Raw genomic sequence first — 16,565 nt, 5'->3', positions numbered from 1 at the left:
TGGTGATGGGTGTGCAAACGTTGCATTGCTGTTGTTGAGACGTCTCCCCCGGCAGACAGATAGGTCCAGCCTGTTCCCCTGCGCAGGGGCTGAGGGATTGCGGTGGGGGGGGTTATGGTGCGTTGACGAGCACTCTCCATAAATCTGTGCAGTGCTGTTTGTACTGGGATGTGGCGTTAGCCGCGCGATCCATTATCCAGGCCTTTAAATATGTACACTCACGCGCGGATGGACCGGCAGTACCGCGCCGGAGCGGGACAATAACAGCCTGTAATTACCCCCAGATGGGGCCTGTGCTGTCAACGGCGGGGGTCTCCTGGTCACCCTGTCCCTCTCTCCTTTCCTTCTCCGGTAATCTCTCCTTCCCCATGCGCCTGGCGGAGAACAGGGGACTCGGGTTTTAGACAGATTTTCTGGTAGCAGAGCTTCTGTGCACCTGAGTGGGTGCATGCTTATTTTTGTACTGCTGCGCAGTTTCCTCCCTCGCTTAAAACCTTACCCCCCATCACCCCTCACACCCATAACGTCACCTCCCCACACCCATAACCACACCCTCACCCCCCATCACCCCTCACACCCATAACCGCATCCTCACCACCCATCGCCCCTCACACCCATAACGTCACCCCCCCTTACCTCCCCACACCCATAACCGCACCCTCACCCCCCATCACCCCTCACACCCATAACGTCACCCCCCCCACCTCCCCACACCCATAACTGCACCCTCACCCCCCATCACCCCTCACACCCATAACCTTACCGCTCATCACCCCGACACCCCCCACCTCTCACACCCATAACCGTACCCCCCACCCACCCACACCCATAACTGCACCCCGCCACCCACCCACACCTATAACCATATATATATATATAAAACCGTATCGTCCCTCACCCTCACCCCATTATGCCAGTAACCTCACCCCCTCACGTCTGCCCCCCATCCAGCCCCCCTCCCGCCCCTCTCATCCTCCCCCTCTCACCCTGCCCCTCTCATCCTCCCCCCTCACCCTGCCCCTCTTCCATCCTCCTTACCTGTTCCAGAGTAGGTTAGCCTCCTCTGTCCTCCCCCAGGTAGGCGTGTTCATCTCTCTCTCTCTCTCTCTCTCTCTCTCTCTCTCTCTCTCTCTCTCTCTCTCTCTCTCTCTCTCTCTCTCCCTCTCTCTCTCTCTCTCCCTCTCACTCAGTGTAAGCCCATTGTAAATGTATGAGATGAATGCGTGTCACTGGCTGCCCCCCCCCCAGGCTGTGGCAGGCAGCCTCATACTGAGCTGTCTGTGCTGAGCACCTCTGTTCCCCCCTCAGGAGGGTGGGGAGTCTATCCGCGTCCTGCCGGGCAGGGAATTGTGGGTCGATTTGTGTTATTTTAGGAAGGCAAGTGCCTACTATTTTGCTATACTTTGTTCATTTGTTCATCTGTGTTTTTTTCTGGTTCCTGATTCCCTGTCTGCTGTTCTGAGTGCCCGGGCTATGGTCACTGACTCTGGACTCTCTCCGTCTACCTGTATCATCATAGTGTGGGAATATTCATAAAAGCTGGAGTCATGTGTTAGAGTCAGATGAAAATCAACTGTGTTTCTTCCTCTTTCTTTCCAGCAAATAGTTCCTCTTCTTTCTCACGCCCTCACTCTGCACCATTGACATGACATAATCATATTTCTGCTGCCAAAGCACAACTACATTTACAGCAAGAGCACATTCAAAAGTGAAATTGACAAGTAATGCTACACAAACAGGCTGGAAATTTTTGGGTAAATTAGCAAGCTGGTTGGTTACATCAACAGATGTATCTGTCGAACGACAACCCCCCCCTCCCTCTCATCACAGGTGGGCCTGTTTAATTTCCGGCCGTCGGTGCGACCCGTCCCGCTGGAGGTGCACATCCAGGGTTTCCCAGGACAGCACTACTGCCCCCGCATGGCCAGCATGAATAAGCCTGTGTTCCAAGGTAAGGGGCCGGCCCAGCCAGCCGGGTCTCCCTCTCTCCTGCACCACCCTCTCATTCTGTTACTTTGCTCTTTACGCTTGTCTGACCTTCACAGCCTTGACTTCTTTCTTTATTGCTGCTATCGAAAGTAATAATGTCCTTAAAATGGGAACACAATAGGTTGTTTACCATGTGTTCTGTATTTGGACAAAAAACTGTACATATATATATATATAATGTGTGTGTGTGTGTCATGTATGCATTGTATATACATATTACACATATTATACACATTCTTTATTTACTTATTTACTTATATTTATGTGTACTTTTCTTAGTATTTTTTTCCTCAAAGAGAAAGATACCATCCACAGCGGATCAGCTGTGATAATTTTCTCTGTCTGAGTTATGCTTGCGGATGTCGGATAGAGCGCTGCTGTGTCCGGGTCAGCAGTCAGTGGCGGGGATTGATAGCGCCGCGAGGGCGATATAAAACGCGGGGGCGCGTGCGTTTGGGGACAGGCCGCGCCGCTCCGGCAGACGTGACCGAGACTGATGCCCGTGTGCTTGGCCCGGTCATTAGCAGTTAATCCTGGCACTCTCCATCGATCGGCCCGCCGGCCGCGGTGAGTAACGGCCTGCAGGTCCCTGCGCCTCTTGCCAAGCGGCCGCCGACCCATAAATCTTCAGAGGACGGGGCGGTCGGCCACCGGCAACGCGGCCTGAACACTGGTGTCTCTGAGCACGCTACAGCCTGAACGCGGGTAGCCCTGAGCACACTACAGCCTGAACACAGGTGGTTCTGAGCACACTACGGCCTGAATGCATCCATCTGTGTGAATACACGAGCCTGTGGGAACTCGCAACCCATTGAACCTCTACAGAATTGAAATGTATTGCAGTATATTGAGAAGTATGTTCACAATACGTTGCATATACAATTAAAATATATTACTGGAAATCAGAACTAAAAGATAGAATTTTGTGGGAACACAAACAGAGCCCTGAACACACACCCAGCTCTAAAAACATGCACACAAAGAAGCACTCACACACACATACACAGATGTGTGCATACACACAGACAGACAGACACACGCACACACACACACACACGCACACGCATACACATACATTGAGGCTGAGCTCTGCTCCTCTCTCCCCCAGCCATCCGCAGTCACTCTCCTGCCAAGCCCGTGCTGATCTTCGTGTCGTCGAGGAGGCAGACCCGCCTTACCGCACTGGACCTCATTGCCTTCCTGGCCACAGAGGACGACCCCAAGCAGTGGCTGCACCAGGACGAGAGAGAGGTGAGGAGGCAGTGGTGTTGTATCTTGGTCAGAGCAGCAGTGTGGAGCAGCGGTCAGGGCAGTAGTGTGGAGCAGCGGTCAGAGCAGCAGTGTGGAGCAGTGGTCAGCACACAGACCAGCAGTGTGGAGCAGTGGTCAGCACACACAGCAGCAGTGTGGAGCAGTGGTCAGAGCAGCAGTGTGGAGCAGGAGTTAGAGCAGCAGTATGGAGCAGTGGTCAGGGCACTAGACTGACAACCAGAGGGACATGGGTTCCCATCCCTAGCGGAACACCACTATAATGCCCTCGAGTATTAACCCGCCGTGGTTGCACAGATAAAGACAGACGCGACCAAAACAGACAGCCTGGTCCGAAGTGGAGACCAGAGGGAGGGATCGCTTTGGAAAGAGAAAAGAAATCTCCAGGGGGACGTGGCTGTCATCCATCACTGTCCCGCTCATCTCCCCTCCTCCCCTTCGTCAGAATCAATCAAGCCGACGTCCCTCATCTGCCGTAATCACCCGTCTTTACTGTAATTACAGAGAGAACTCGACAGGCCTCTCCAGGAAAAGCCAGTGTCATTTCTCATTATATTATTCTGCATACTTTTGGATTATTTCAAGATGTGCGGAAATCTTTTTGGGTATAAATTTCGGAGTATGCTAATATTTTTACAGTGCTCAACAGCAGAGACTCTGAAAAATGACAGAATATGTAATTACCCTCCATTAGCGTCCACTTTCAACAAAAAAAGGGAAGGGAGAAATCCTGTCTTCTGTGTACAGCGAATTCTCTTCGCATGAACTTTAGCAGACCCAAACAGACATCGTTCGGCCATCTTTCTGGCAGGGAGACCGGATTCATCAGATTCTTTCTGGCTTGTAGCTTCTCAGTGACCCGCAGAGCCAGTGATCCAACAATGAGAGCCCCCCACCTCCCTGCTGGACAGGGTGTACAGAGCATATTCCCACCCCTGCATCTCCAACATGAAGCTTCCTCTCCCTGTCTCTGAACGCTCTGATGCATAGAGACTTCACACAGGTGGACCATGTGGACCTGCATCTCTGACACGCCTTGCACGTCATCCTGTACATATTACAGCCATGTACGTGTGCATGTTCATGCATCTGGGTGCATGTCAGCGTCTATAGGGATGCTATGGTGTCTGAACACTTTTTACTAGGTTATGCACCAAAAACAACAGATTTTCCTCTCTGTCTCTCTCCAATACTCTCACCTTTCTACAGAAGTCTTTTTGGTAAATGTTTGGTCCAATCTGTGCCGGCATGGTCACGCTGTGGTCAGGCCAAATGTGGCCTCGTAACCGCTGGGCTGGACTCACAGTTAATTGGTTGGCGTCACGGTCTGGCCACTGGTGACTTGTGGTCACTGGGCTCTACGATACAGCTGTAGTTGCGCTGTCTGGCAGCTCCGTTCCGTCGGCCATCAGGCGGGCACATCATTGCCTGGAGTTTGCTGCGGCACGGTCACGTATCATCTTAACAACTTGTAAATGAGTTGCATGACAGTTGTCTGATGTGTCTTACAATCCGTCCGTGATGTTTTGTCTGTTTTGTTGATTTGTTCATTTTTGAATTTTCCCCTTGCCCCCCGTCTCACTACGGTACCAAACATATTAAAGCCAAATTTAATCTGCTAATTATGAGTGTTAAATATGCAGCATTGTGAGGCTCCCAGAAACTGTTTTATGTTTTCTTGTTCCTTTTTTTTATTTTTTTCGGCAAGACATAGAAGATCACCCTGTATTTTGACAGCATTTGCAAATTCCTTTTTCCGAGACTGTCTTCTGTGCCTTCGGTGGTCTTTTGTCATTTTGCGATGAACCTGTGACGTTCTTTCCAAACATCCTCAGAGGAAAATGACAAGCCATCCCACCCCGCGTTTTCAGAATTAGGCTTTCTGCCACATTCATCAGGAGACGGCTTTGCTTGTCTATGATAGGGGCGCATTTACGAGCCATAACTTGTCCCCCATTTGATGCCGGCAGTCTATATTTCCTTCAGTATACAGAGACGGTGGAAAAGGCCGCCAGACCTATAAATCACGGGCATAATCATCTTTTATAAGGCCACATTCTGTCGTGGCTTTTAAAAGCACTAACAGGATTTATGCAGCAGGCGCAAATTCACCAGGCAGAATATGACTCTCGTCCACACAGAAACGTTTTTTCCGTCGTTGCACTACGTACGTATCGCTGCAGATGATTGTCCTGTCAGCGCTTGCGATGGACAGTTTGTTCTCACGTGAGTGTGGCTGTCAGTGAGTTCCTTCAGTGACTTTTTTTTCTGTCAGAATTGGAATCGGATCATAAGGGTACCATAAGTTAACCTTAATACGAGAAAAGAAAAGTTAAAGTGTTTGTACATGTGGCTTGCACACCGGTAATGCTGTGAGTCATACTCCAGTTACAGGAGAAACTAAAAATCAGGAGGCTTTTATGACATGATGTTATGATGTTTGTGCTGACATGTTCAGAACTGCTTATTTCATTTGATGGTACATGTACGTGTTAGTGTTGCGTCCTGGGTGGACCTTCACAGCAGAGTGCGGTGACCGTCAGAACTCAGACTGTGCTGATTATGTCTTTCATTTGTGGTGAATGAATCTCCACTGTTCCTGTGCTGTACATGAGACACACTGCTCGGTGTTCTTCTTCCAGTTTTACTGTTACAAACTAGGGGTCCGGCTCAAGTGTTTTACTGTACCACAGATTTATAGCAGTAGTGTATAGCTGCAATATGCGGCTGTAGCAGGTCTTTCTTTGGTGTAGAGCTGTCTTTCTTTGGTATAGAGCTGTAGCAGTTCTTTCTGTGGTGTAGAGCTGTAGCAGGTAGGTTTGTGGTATAGAGCTGTAGCAGGTAGGTTTGTGGTGTAGAGCTGTAGCAGGTAGGTTTGTGGTGTAGAGCTGTAGCAGATCTGCATCTGGTATGGAGCTGTAGCAGGCCTGCCTCTGGTATAGAGCTGTAGCAGGCCTGCCTCTGGTATAGAGCTGTAGCAGGCCTGCCTCTGGTATAGAGCTGTAGCAGGCCTGTGTCCGTATCTGGTACAGGGCTCTGCAGGCCAGCTTGGCTGTGTGTGTTCCAGTGATTTATGCGCTTTCTCTGCAGTGGGCTGTGCACAGGCTGGAGTCCCTGCTGTTAGAGTGACAGTCGGCTGGCGCGAGCTGTCCGTCTCTCGGCAGGGGTCCCCCCCGAGCTGCCAGCGTGCCCCTCCCTGCTCCCTGCCTCCCCCTCTCTCTATTTTTCCTCTTTCCACTGGGCCGCTGCCCTGTGCCTCTTCTCTGCCTTCTCTCTTTTTCTTCTCCTCTTCCTGTCTTTGCCTAGGTTCTTCCCACTCACTGTTTTCTCTCCCTTTACACTCTCCTTTGCATTCTTTCTCTCTCTTTCACTCTTTTTCGCCCTCTCTCTCTCTCTCTCTCTCTCTCTCTCTGGCTCTCTATTCTGTTCCCCCTCTCTCTCTCTTTCATGGTTGATATAGGAGGTGTGGAATAGAAGTAAAGAGAACTCGCAGCTCTGCTACAGCTCTGTCAATCCTGCAACACACCGCTCACCAGCCTGTTGCTAGTGATGAGACATAGGCCTCCAGAATCCTATAATGGGTGGAGCTGCCCCGTACCGTCAGTCACTGACATATTAACCAGACAGAAGATTTAACTGTCTGTTGTAAAAGAGTCAGTTGCCCATAGCGTGTGGTAGCATCCCCCCGTTTCAGGCTTCCAGAGGCCTCACTCTCCCATCACTGATTGTAGGGCGTTCTGCCAACGGCAGGTCAGATGTCACAGGTGTGAGTGCAGGCACCTCTTTCGGGTATGGATAGCCCGATAGGCCGCCAGCCTCATTCAGCTGGTGACAGCGATCGGATAGCATCTGCCTTTGTTTTCAGTAAAGGGAGATTAGATCTGGTTGTCTCGAGCAGCAGTGACAGCAAGCTTACCGGATTTCCAAGGCTGAGCCTACCTGTTGAGAGAGAGATTTTCCATGGGAATTACGCAGAAGCAGAAAGTCCCATTCGACGGGGTGTAAAGACCATGAATCGATATGAATATATATGAGTCCTCTGAGCTGGGAGGTTTTGTTTACCCTCAATGTGAGCATCGCTGCATCCTGCAACAAGGACTCTTATCTGTCTCATTATAAAAAGCATTATTTATTAGCTAAAAAGACTCTTATCTAGGGCAGCTTACATAGCTCACATTTTATATTCTATCAATTTATACAGGTGGGTGTTTGCAGAAGCCTGTAGGAGTGAAACGCTCTTTGTATGATGAGTCCCAGGTTAAGCAGACCCTCGTCTTGCTTCCTCTCGCCCCTTGTGGGCGGGGTCGTGGGCGCCGGGGCTGATTGGCTGTGTCGTAAACCCTTCCTCTCCCAGATGACGGACATCATCGCCACCGTGCGGGAGTCGAACCTGAAGCTGACGCTGGCCTTCGGGATCGGCATGCACCACGCCGGCCTGCACGAGAGGGACAGGAAGACCGTGGAGGAGCTCTTCGTTAACTGCAAGATCCAGGTACGACGGGCAGCAGCTGGTCAGGCGAACGCAAGTCAGTGCTCTAGTCAGATGCAGGACTGGAGGTGGGAAAACCATACAATTAGCGCTGTAACAGGTAGACATATGTCAGACATTATAATCAATTATAATCCAACACCAAGACGGGGGACGCGTAGACAGTGTTGAGGCATTTGACAGGAGGTAGGTGAGACACGTGACAAGCGTTGTTGGCATTATGCAACCATAAAACTTCCTTTTCCAATATATTTCATGGTATGTCTGCTATAGCTTGTGTTTCTCTGTAATGCAGTTTGATTATTCTGTTTTTTAGAGCACTACTGTAAGTAAGAATTAGATGGATGTGTTTGTGCATCTCTGCTCCTAGGTCCTGATTGCCACCAGCACTCTGGCCTGGGGTGTCAACTTCCCCGCCCACTTGGTGATAGTGAAGGGCACTGAGTACTATGATGGGAAGACCAGGCGCTACGTGGACTACCCCATCACCGGTGTGTATCGCACCTCCAGAACTGGAGGGGTATTTAGAGGCCTGCCCTTCAGGTGCCTGCGGTTTATGGCAGATTCATATCAATAGCCTGGTAGAATGGTTGTGGAGCTGGGTTTGCAAGCTGAATGTCACATGCTTCATTCCCAGATGAGACAATTCCATGAGCGGTTGACCCTAGTCTTGGCTCTGTTGGATTGTACGTGGTTGACGTCAGTCTTGGTTCTGTCACATTGTCCAGGGTTGATCCTAATATTGAAATCTATGTAAGTTGCTCTGGATAAGAGCATCTGCTAAATGCAAGTAATATAATGTAATTTAGTATTGGATCTATCAATTGCAGTGTTGGCCCTGGTCTTGGCTCAGGTGAATTGTCGGTATTTGACGGTAGCGGTACTGTTTGCAGACGTCCTCCAGATGATGGGCCGTGCTGGAAGGCCTCAGTTTGATGACCAGGGCAAAGCGGTCATCCTCGTGCATGACATCAAGAAGGACTTCTACAAGAAGTTCCTGTACGAACCTTTCCCAGTCGAGTCCAGGTGAGTTTGAGCCGTAAGACTCTTCAAGGCAGGTGTTTTCCAGAGAGCAGGATTGATCCGCTTTGTGTGTGTGTGTGTGTGTGTGTGTGTGTGTGTGTATGTAACATTCCCTGTTGCACTGATGCCTTTCAGTCTATTGGGCGTGCTGTCAGACCACTTGAATGCCGAGATCGCCGCGGGAACCATCACCTCAAAGCAGGATGCCATGGACTACATCACCTGGACGTACTTCTTCCGCCGCCTTGTCATGAACCCCAGGTAACAGGTGCCAGCCTTCTGTCGAGATTAGCATGAGGGAGTGAGCACAACTCAGATACCAGGAAATACTGTGTACATACCTGGGGTCTGTGTGTGTGCATCTTTAAAATATAACATGTCTCAGTCTAGTGTAATTAATTGTGATTTAGTTGTGTTTAAAACAGTGTACATCTGTGTGAGGGTGTGCTTGTTTTTGAAAAAAGTGGCTCTCAAGTCATTTTAAACAGGATGTGTCTGTGTCTTGGTGTGCCTCGTTGGTTTCTGTGTGTTTAAAATGGTGTGTTTACAGTATGTGACTGTGTGTCATTGTGTTTTAAACTGTGTGTGTGTCAGCGTGTCCGTCAGAGTGACCGTGGAAGCGCAGACAGACGTGTGTGTGTGTGTGTGTGTGTGTGTGTGTGTGTGTGTGTGTGCGTTGTAGCTCACCCCAGTTATACCTGCTGACACGCTGAAATGCAGGACGCGTGTTTGTAACGAGACAGGGAGAGATCACCGCCGGATCCCTTTTTAAAGTTCAGCTCCCTCCGAGAATAGCTCGCCCCGCTAGCGCTACCGCTGGCAGCTGTCTCCTCCGACAACAACCACAACAAACTAAAAATACGAGAATTGGCAAGTGCGTTTTTTGTCGTGGTGGGATGGAATGTAATGACTGTGTTTACAGGAAGCGTGTTTCTGCACACAGCACGTGTTCTTTTACGATTCACGGTATGTCCAACTTCCTGGTTACAGTCTGTTTTATTCAGTGGCTACAGTGTACTAATTTTAGTACCCTAGTGTACTAACTTTACCAATGTCATTTAACACGCATGCACACAGCCACATTAACACTCACACGCACACTCTCACAGGTAATAGCTGGAGATTAAAGTGAATAATTCACTGTACATTAAGGGAAAGTATTACACCAAGCACATACCTCACAATTCTGATTTACAAACATTTAGTCTGTTCAGACAACACTTTCCCTGGATTTAGTATCTTTTAAGCCTCAGATGCCCATGGAACACAATGTGTTTGACCACAGGCCCTACCCCCCAGCCAGAGAATCACCATGACGACTGTTTGGTCCTGAGACCCCCGCCCACCTGTCACCTTAAGCTGTGTAAGAGTTCGCACACAAACGTTGCCGGAGAGATGTGGTAACGCCGTGGTAATATCACATAAGTTGTCGTAAATGTCGTATGCTATCTTTTATAAATGTATGTAATATTAATAAATGTGTGGGATATATGTGTTTTTATGGCCCTGTCTGGGTGTTCTTTTTAGTTTGTTTTGAAGGCCTTTCTAACCGCTGTTATTCCTTTGATTCATGCCACCTCCCATTAAAGAGAGATTTATGCTTTCTGGTCTCATGTCAGAGTATGCAGTGATGTCATTCCCCTCAACACGTTCACGTACTGTGGAGACACACACACACACACACGAGAGAAAAAAAAGCACACGCACTGCAGCGGAGAGGCCGTTGGAGCTAACCAGACATCTGCCTTGGGGTCAGAGAACATTCCAGTGGGCACCACAGCTCCACGCCTATCAGTTCACATTTAACACTTCTGCCCCGTCCTGCTACGAGCAGGAGCTCCTAGCGTCACCGGCGACACACGGTCAGTGCCGCCGCCTCGCCCTGGGCGGCGTCCCCTGTGAGCGTGTCCTCAGAGAATTAGCAAGCACGTCCGTCCTTCCATCCACGCGCCCGCCCGTCTGTCCGTCCATCCTGAGAGCTTCAGAGAGTGCTGCACCAGAACGGTCACCTTGACACCGGCAGTAATTCGCCTGGTTTTGCTTGCTCGTTTGAACAGGGCCGCCGGCACTTTTCGCGAGACCACCCCCCAAACCCCAGAGGAGCCGTAACGCATTAGAGCTGAATGTCAATACCATAAGGGCCGTAATATGCATAATGATAACAGAGGGACCGCTACCGGAGCGTGAGGGATGTTCTCACGCCCCCCCTCCTTTAAGGCTGTCCATTCATCTCTGAGAGAAACTGTTACTCCCAGCCTTTATTTTTCCCTCCTTTTCCATAAGCCATTACTACCTTTTTTCCAAGCCATTACAGCCGCGCAGGAAATGTTCAGCGTGGACATTTTGAGCAGTGATGATTCGCAACTGCTTAACATAATTTAACATGTAGACCGCTTGGCGAAAACTGCTCCCCCTGCGCAGTTTACATAAATGGCTTTTTCAGATTTTTCCTCCTCCCGTCCTTCGCCCAACGAAGCTGCTTCAGTCCTCACAAAGGGTAACGGCGACGCCACCGGCTGGAGCTGTGAACCATTACTCAGGCGGCCCCCTTTGTGCCAGGGCCCCCCCCCCCCCCCCCGGGGGCCCGTTAATGACCGGCTCCTCCGGGCCCGTCGAGGGCGTTTAGCGGCCTCTCGCCCCAGCGGCGACGGGCATTAGCCTGGGACGGCCTTCTGAGGCAGAGCCCCCCCCCCCCCCCCCCCCCTCCCCGGGGATGTGTAATTGCTGTGTTCCAACAGCCTCGTGCTGGAACAACACCACCCCCCACCCCCCCTCTCCGAGCGCTTGTGCCGTGGGACCATTACCGCCATTAAACAACTCGCCACCTGTTAACTGCCTTGTAAATATGCGGTCCCGCTTATAAGGAGGCTGCACCCCAGCGCCTGGCCCACCACCGCCAGCCCAGTAAATTAGGAGCCCTGACAAGCCCATCTGTGTGGAACAGCGGCCCCACAGCTGTAAACAAGCACATTGTTGTAAGGTATTGAAAGGAAGAGGGATTCTCTATTGATAGAAAGGAGAGAGGGGCAGCAGGGAGAGGTGGTGGGGGGGGGGGGTGCGGGGATGAATAAGATGGCATAGAGATGAAACGTCGGCCTGAAACGGAAGACAGCTGGATTCTTTGAACTGTGACTCCCTTCACGATCATTTCTAAAAGTGTCTGTGAAAAGCACTTTGGTTGTTGCGACTTAACAACCACTAGGTGGCACGGCAGTTATGTCATTGTTCCTGTGTGTTGGTCTGTCTGTCTGTGTTTCTGTCTTGAGTCTGAACTGGACAACCGATACCAGAAGGTACCAGAAACTTGGTGAAATGAATGTGTGTGGGGCAAGGATAAATGGCTACAGTAACTGTTAAGGGCAGCGTACATCTGTATGTGGTAGAGCTGTAGGTCTGAGTGCTGTCTGTGTGTGTGGATGAAGCTGTAGGTCTGAGCACTCTGTGTGTGGATGAAGCTGTAGTTCTGAGGACTCTGTGTGTGGATGAAGCTGTAGGTCTGAGTGCTGTGTCTGTATATGGATGAAGCTGTAGTTCTGAGTGCTGTGTCTGTGGGTAAAGCTGTAGATCTGTGAACTGTGTCTGTGAATTAAGCTGTAGGTCTGTTAGCTGTGTTAGTATGTGGATAAAGCTGTAGGACTGTTAGCTATGTCTGTGTGTGGATGAAGCTGAAGGTCTGAGGGCTGTGCCTTTGGATGAAGCTGTAGGTCTGCAAGCTGTGTCTGTGTGTGTGGATGAAGCTGTAGGTCTGCAAGCTGTGTCTGTGTGTGTGGATGAAGCTGTAGATTGTGTTGTGTGCACTGTGATATTCAGCTCTGCCGAAGAGAGAAAAATGTTCTTTAAAGACTTCCAGGTGTTCGCATGTTTCCTAAACCAGCCAATGGGAAAAATGGATGGCATTCTAAGTACATGTTCTTACCGAAGCCGTCTCCACAAACAACAAGCTAGCCCCTGTTATTTTTCTTCATTGCTTAAAAATGTATTTACTTTCTTTTACCAGTTTCTCAGATTGCATTGTGCTTGCGGTCAATATCATAAAGCCCCAATAATTGTTGAGTTCCTCGATGTGCCATTGTTGGAACGGCATTTTGATTTGTTCCATGTGTGTTTCAAAGGACGGGCATTTTCTCTGAAGATGCCTTTAAAACGGGAAAAGTAACAACACAGTGCTTTGAGGACACTTCGGAGAGACCCCCTTACCCCCTGTCCGCAAACGAAATGAGAAATCTATTGTTAGGGCTTAATAAAGCGCATATTTCTCCCCAGTTATGCACCCCCCAACCCCCCCATGTGGTAGCTCTTACTGGGGGTCAGCTCTGCATGGAAGCGATTTCTTCACCGCGGCATGTCAACTCGCTTAATACCGGCTGAAATCTGGGAGTAATTTTGTGATAACATTTAGTCTCCCGCTGGAGGTTGGAGGTGCGTTACAAACCGCAAGCCTCCTCCCACGGATCAGGGGGTTTTGACAGGGGCGCGCGGGTACCCTTCCAAAGGAGGCCGCTCGAACCCTTCCCCAAAATCCTCATCCCTCCGGCTCTTGTGTTATGCTTTTCCAAGGGCGTACAGTTAAGGGGGAAATCATTTGTGAATCTTCTAGTGGTTCCTGTACGATGAAAGAAGAGTTTAGGCAGCAGGCATCAGTTCTTGGTACAGCTACTTGCAGGTGGGTGCAGTTCGGTAACAATTTGATGCCATATGAATAGCTTTGAGCAGATCATACGCTTTGGCCAAGTGGTCAGTCTTTTCCTTTGCGCAGCAAAATCTTAGCCCCATCGAAATTCAGATTTTGATAACTTCCTATAGTGGCATATAGTGAAGCATAACACCTTAGCTTTTTTGTTTGTTTTCTGTTTTTAAACCCGTTATATCATTGTAAACTTGTACCGAGGTAGCGATTAGCTGTGGCTTTATAAAAGAAAAAAAATAACTTTTTCCCAGTTTGCCTCTGTGGGTATAATGCGTCAGCATTGAGTAAGTGTTGTATGATAGCATTCCCTCTGTGTGACTGTCACACGGTCCTTCTTTCTCTGTATGAACGCCGGACCTGCCTGTGCTACTGTATCTCAAGCCGTCTAGACATGGCGGACACCCAACACCGTCGGACATAGACATTTTTACTGCCTGCCCTTCCTCCAGGAGGTCTCCGGTCAATACCGCTATCGTTAGTTAGGGAATAAAATTAATGACCTGAGACAGTGGCCAGTTTAGAGGTTATTTGTAAATCAATATTGCGTAAAATGTGCATATTTTATATGTTCTAAAAGTCTCCGTCTTGTGTTTTACAGCTGTGACTTACTGCCTGCTCTTAAACATGGTCTCATTTCATTTTTGTTTTTCGCAGTGGTGGAGACAAGTTCTCGGGGAGCGTTGTAGCTTTACAGGGAGAAAGTATTGGCAGGATTCTAAAAATCTGAAAGAGTCTGTTATTCATGACGGGAGATTGCCATATCCATTGATTTCTGGTTTAGTGTTTGAGTGTGCTGTTTGTATTGGTATTTTGCGGCTTTAAATGTTTTGTCTCCTTTTGATACAGCTATTACAATCTGGAGGACATCAGCCACGATTCCATCAACAAGTACCTGTCTAACCTGGTAGAGAGAAGCCTGAGGGACCTGGAGTGCTCCTACTGTATGGAGATACAAGAAGTGAGTGTGCGTGCGTGCGTGTGTCTGTGTGTGTGTGTGTGTGTGTGTGTGTGTGTGTGTGTGTGTGTGTGTGTGTGTGTGTGTGTGTGTGTGTGTGTCTGTGTGCTATTGTGCGTCCTATTTCTTTTCATTGCTATGCATCAGTGGTAAACAGATATATGTACATAGATGTAGAGATGTAGAGGTAAGTCGTGCTGTGAAAAGGCACATGCCCACACACAGACAGACAGACGCACGTGCGCACACACACACACACACACACACACACACACAAACCTTTCTGCTTCACTGTCATTATTCACCCAGGTAACTGTCATTTGCAGGGGAAGTCACAGCGTTGGGTCCGTAATAACTCCTCTGTTGGTTAGATGAGAGTGGAGTCGTGTGTTTGATGTGGGCCCCTGTGATCTGAAGTGGCTGTGGAGCGTATTGGGCCGAACCCGAGTGCGCATCAGCGTGCGCTCTCTCTCCCTGTCTTTCTCACACACGCACACACACACACTCTCACTCATTCTCTCGTCTGCCTCGTACTCAGCACCTTAACAGCACTCCACAACCGGTATTATTCACAAGAGCTCCTCTCTCCCTCCTAAGGAGACCTCGTGGCATGAATCTCACAATTCAATCCTGAATATGTGCTGTTATCATTACTGAGGGAGAGATGCAAACAGCCTTTTTTGTTTTATTTTTTTTCCTTTTATTTTTTCTGCCGCACAGAAGGCTGTAGCTAGCTTGTGGCATTGCAGGTTAGGAAGAGTAAAGACTTAGTTAACAATCTTTATTCATACAATTATTCATACAATTATGTCAGATTAGACTTTTACTGAAATGAAAAGTAGATATTATTTGTGCTTAGTTGTTCTGCAGATACTCCTGTTACATTATTGTCCTTTATTAGACGCTCTTATCCAGAGTGACTTACATGCTTTATAATTTTTACATGTTATCTATTTATACAGCTGGATAGTCACTGAGGCAGTTGTGGGTTAAATACCTTGTCCAAGGGTACAGCAACAGTGCCCTGTCCTTCCCACTATGCTACGCTGTCACCCGCATGCAGGCCATCTTCAGTAGTTTACATGTTTACTTCATGTAATTGGGCCGATTTAACCAGTCCACCCTCCTGCTGTCACACTGAATGGAAAGAGTTGGACAGACCAACAGACAGAAAGACGCCAACAGTAACTGGGCTTCGTTATACGGACATTATGCAGCGGCGGCCTTCGTCATCATGGTGACCAGTCATGTGCTTCCTCTCCCGTCTCCAGGACAACCGCACCATCGATCCCCTGACGTACGGCCGCATCGCCTCCTACTACTACTTGAAGCACCAGACCATCCGCATGTTCCGGGAGAGGCTGAAGGCGGAGTGCTCCCTGCAGGACCTGCTGCTCGTCCTCACGGTCAGTGCGCCTGAACGCCGCCTCTGTGGTCGCAAACCCCACTCATCCTCACGGGCACATTCAGTGAAACACCTTCTCTTTCTCATGGTCAGTGTGCTGAACTGCATCCTCTTTGTTCAGAACCCCACTCATCCTCACATGCTCAAACACCTCATCTTCGACTACTAAATGCGCCCTGTATATTGCTGAGAGCCCCCATGCCCACACCCTCCATGCAGTTAGATCTGTGCAGATGGAGCTCATTGTAGCCTTTAGGTCCTCAAGTATATAATTGCAAATCCCATCCTGGGATTTAAACCCACAGCTGTGTGGTTATAGAACTCTGCATGGATTACTCCATAAGCAATATCAGGACAGGGGATCGTGCTCTGCTGAAGGACAGGGCGTGATAATCTGCAGGAGATTGACAACTAATCAGTGACAGATTACACATCAGTCAAAAATTAGGATCAACCAAGTATGCTGTCTTCATTCGATAGATAAAATGGAATATCTTCTCCCTGCAGCCCTTTCTGCAAAATGCTGGTAATCATCTTCTACATAGTTAAATTTAGAAACATTGACCCAGATGAATGACAGGTCTGAAGTCAAGGTCAGTAATTATGAAATTAATCGGTAGTGTTTTAAATGACAATAAATAAATGTGAGTCTTTTCTTTTTTTTTGTTGTTATGCAACTCATCAATTATGAATCCCTTAGTATCCAGATGGGTGATTTCAGACAGATTTCTTGGCAAAGCAGTTAATT

At 48.9% G+C, this 16,565-nt stretch overlaps 1 protein-coding gene across 1 annotated transcript in view; it reads left to right on the top strand.

Annotated features, from left to right (window-relative positions):
• Nucleotides 1–16,565, top strand: part of ascc3 (activating signal cointegrator 1 complex subunit 3) — a 195,927-nt gene that overhangs the window by 156,204 nt on the left and 23,158 nt on the right. The window contains exons 29-36 of the mRNA XM_036538487.1: nucleotides 1,831–1,951; nucleotides 3,098–3,240; nucleotides 7,613–7,750; nucleotides 8,118–8,238; nucleotides 8,641–8,773; nucleotides 8,906–9,031; nucleotides 14,304–14,415; nucleotides 15,684–15,818. Of these exons, the coding sequence (XP_036394380.1) occupies nucleotides 1,831–1,951; nucleotides 3,098–3,240; nucleotides 7,613–7,750; nucleotides 8,118–8,238; nucleotides 8,641–8,773; nucleotides 8,906–9,031; nucleotides 14,304–14,415; nucleotides 15,684–15,818 (1,029 nt within the window). The remainder of the gene's footprint in view (nucleotides 1–1,830; nucleotides 1,952–3,097; nucleotides 3,241–7,612; nucleotides 7,751–8,117; nucleotides 8,239–8,640; nucleotides 8,774–8,905; nucleotides 9,032–14,303; nucleotides 14,416–15,683; nucleotides 15,819–16,565) is intronic.

This window comes from Megalops cyprinoides, chromosome 10 (genome assembly GCF_013368585.1).
Source record: "Megalops cyprinoides isolate fMegCyp1 chromosome 10, fMegCyp1.pri, whole genome shotgun sequence".
NCBI classification, from domain to species: Eukaryota; Metazoa; Chordata; class Actinopteri; order Elopiformes; family Megalopidae; genus Megalops; species Megalops cyprinoides.
The sequence above is the reverse complement of the archived record's forward strand: the minus strand, read 5'-3'. Positions and strand labels throughout refer to the sequence as shown.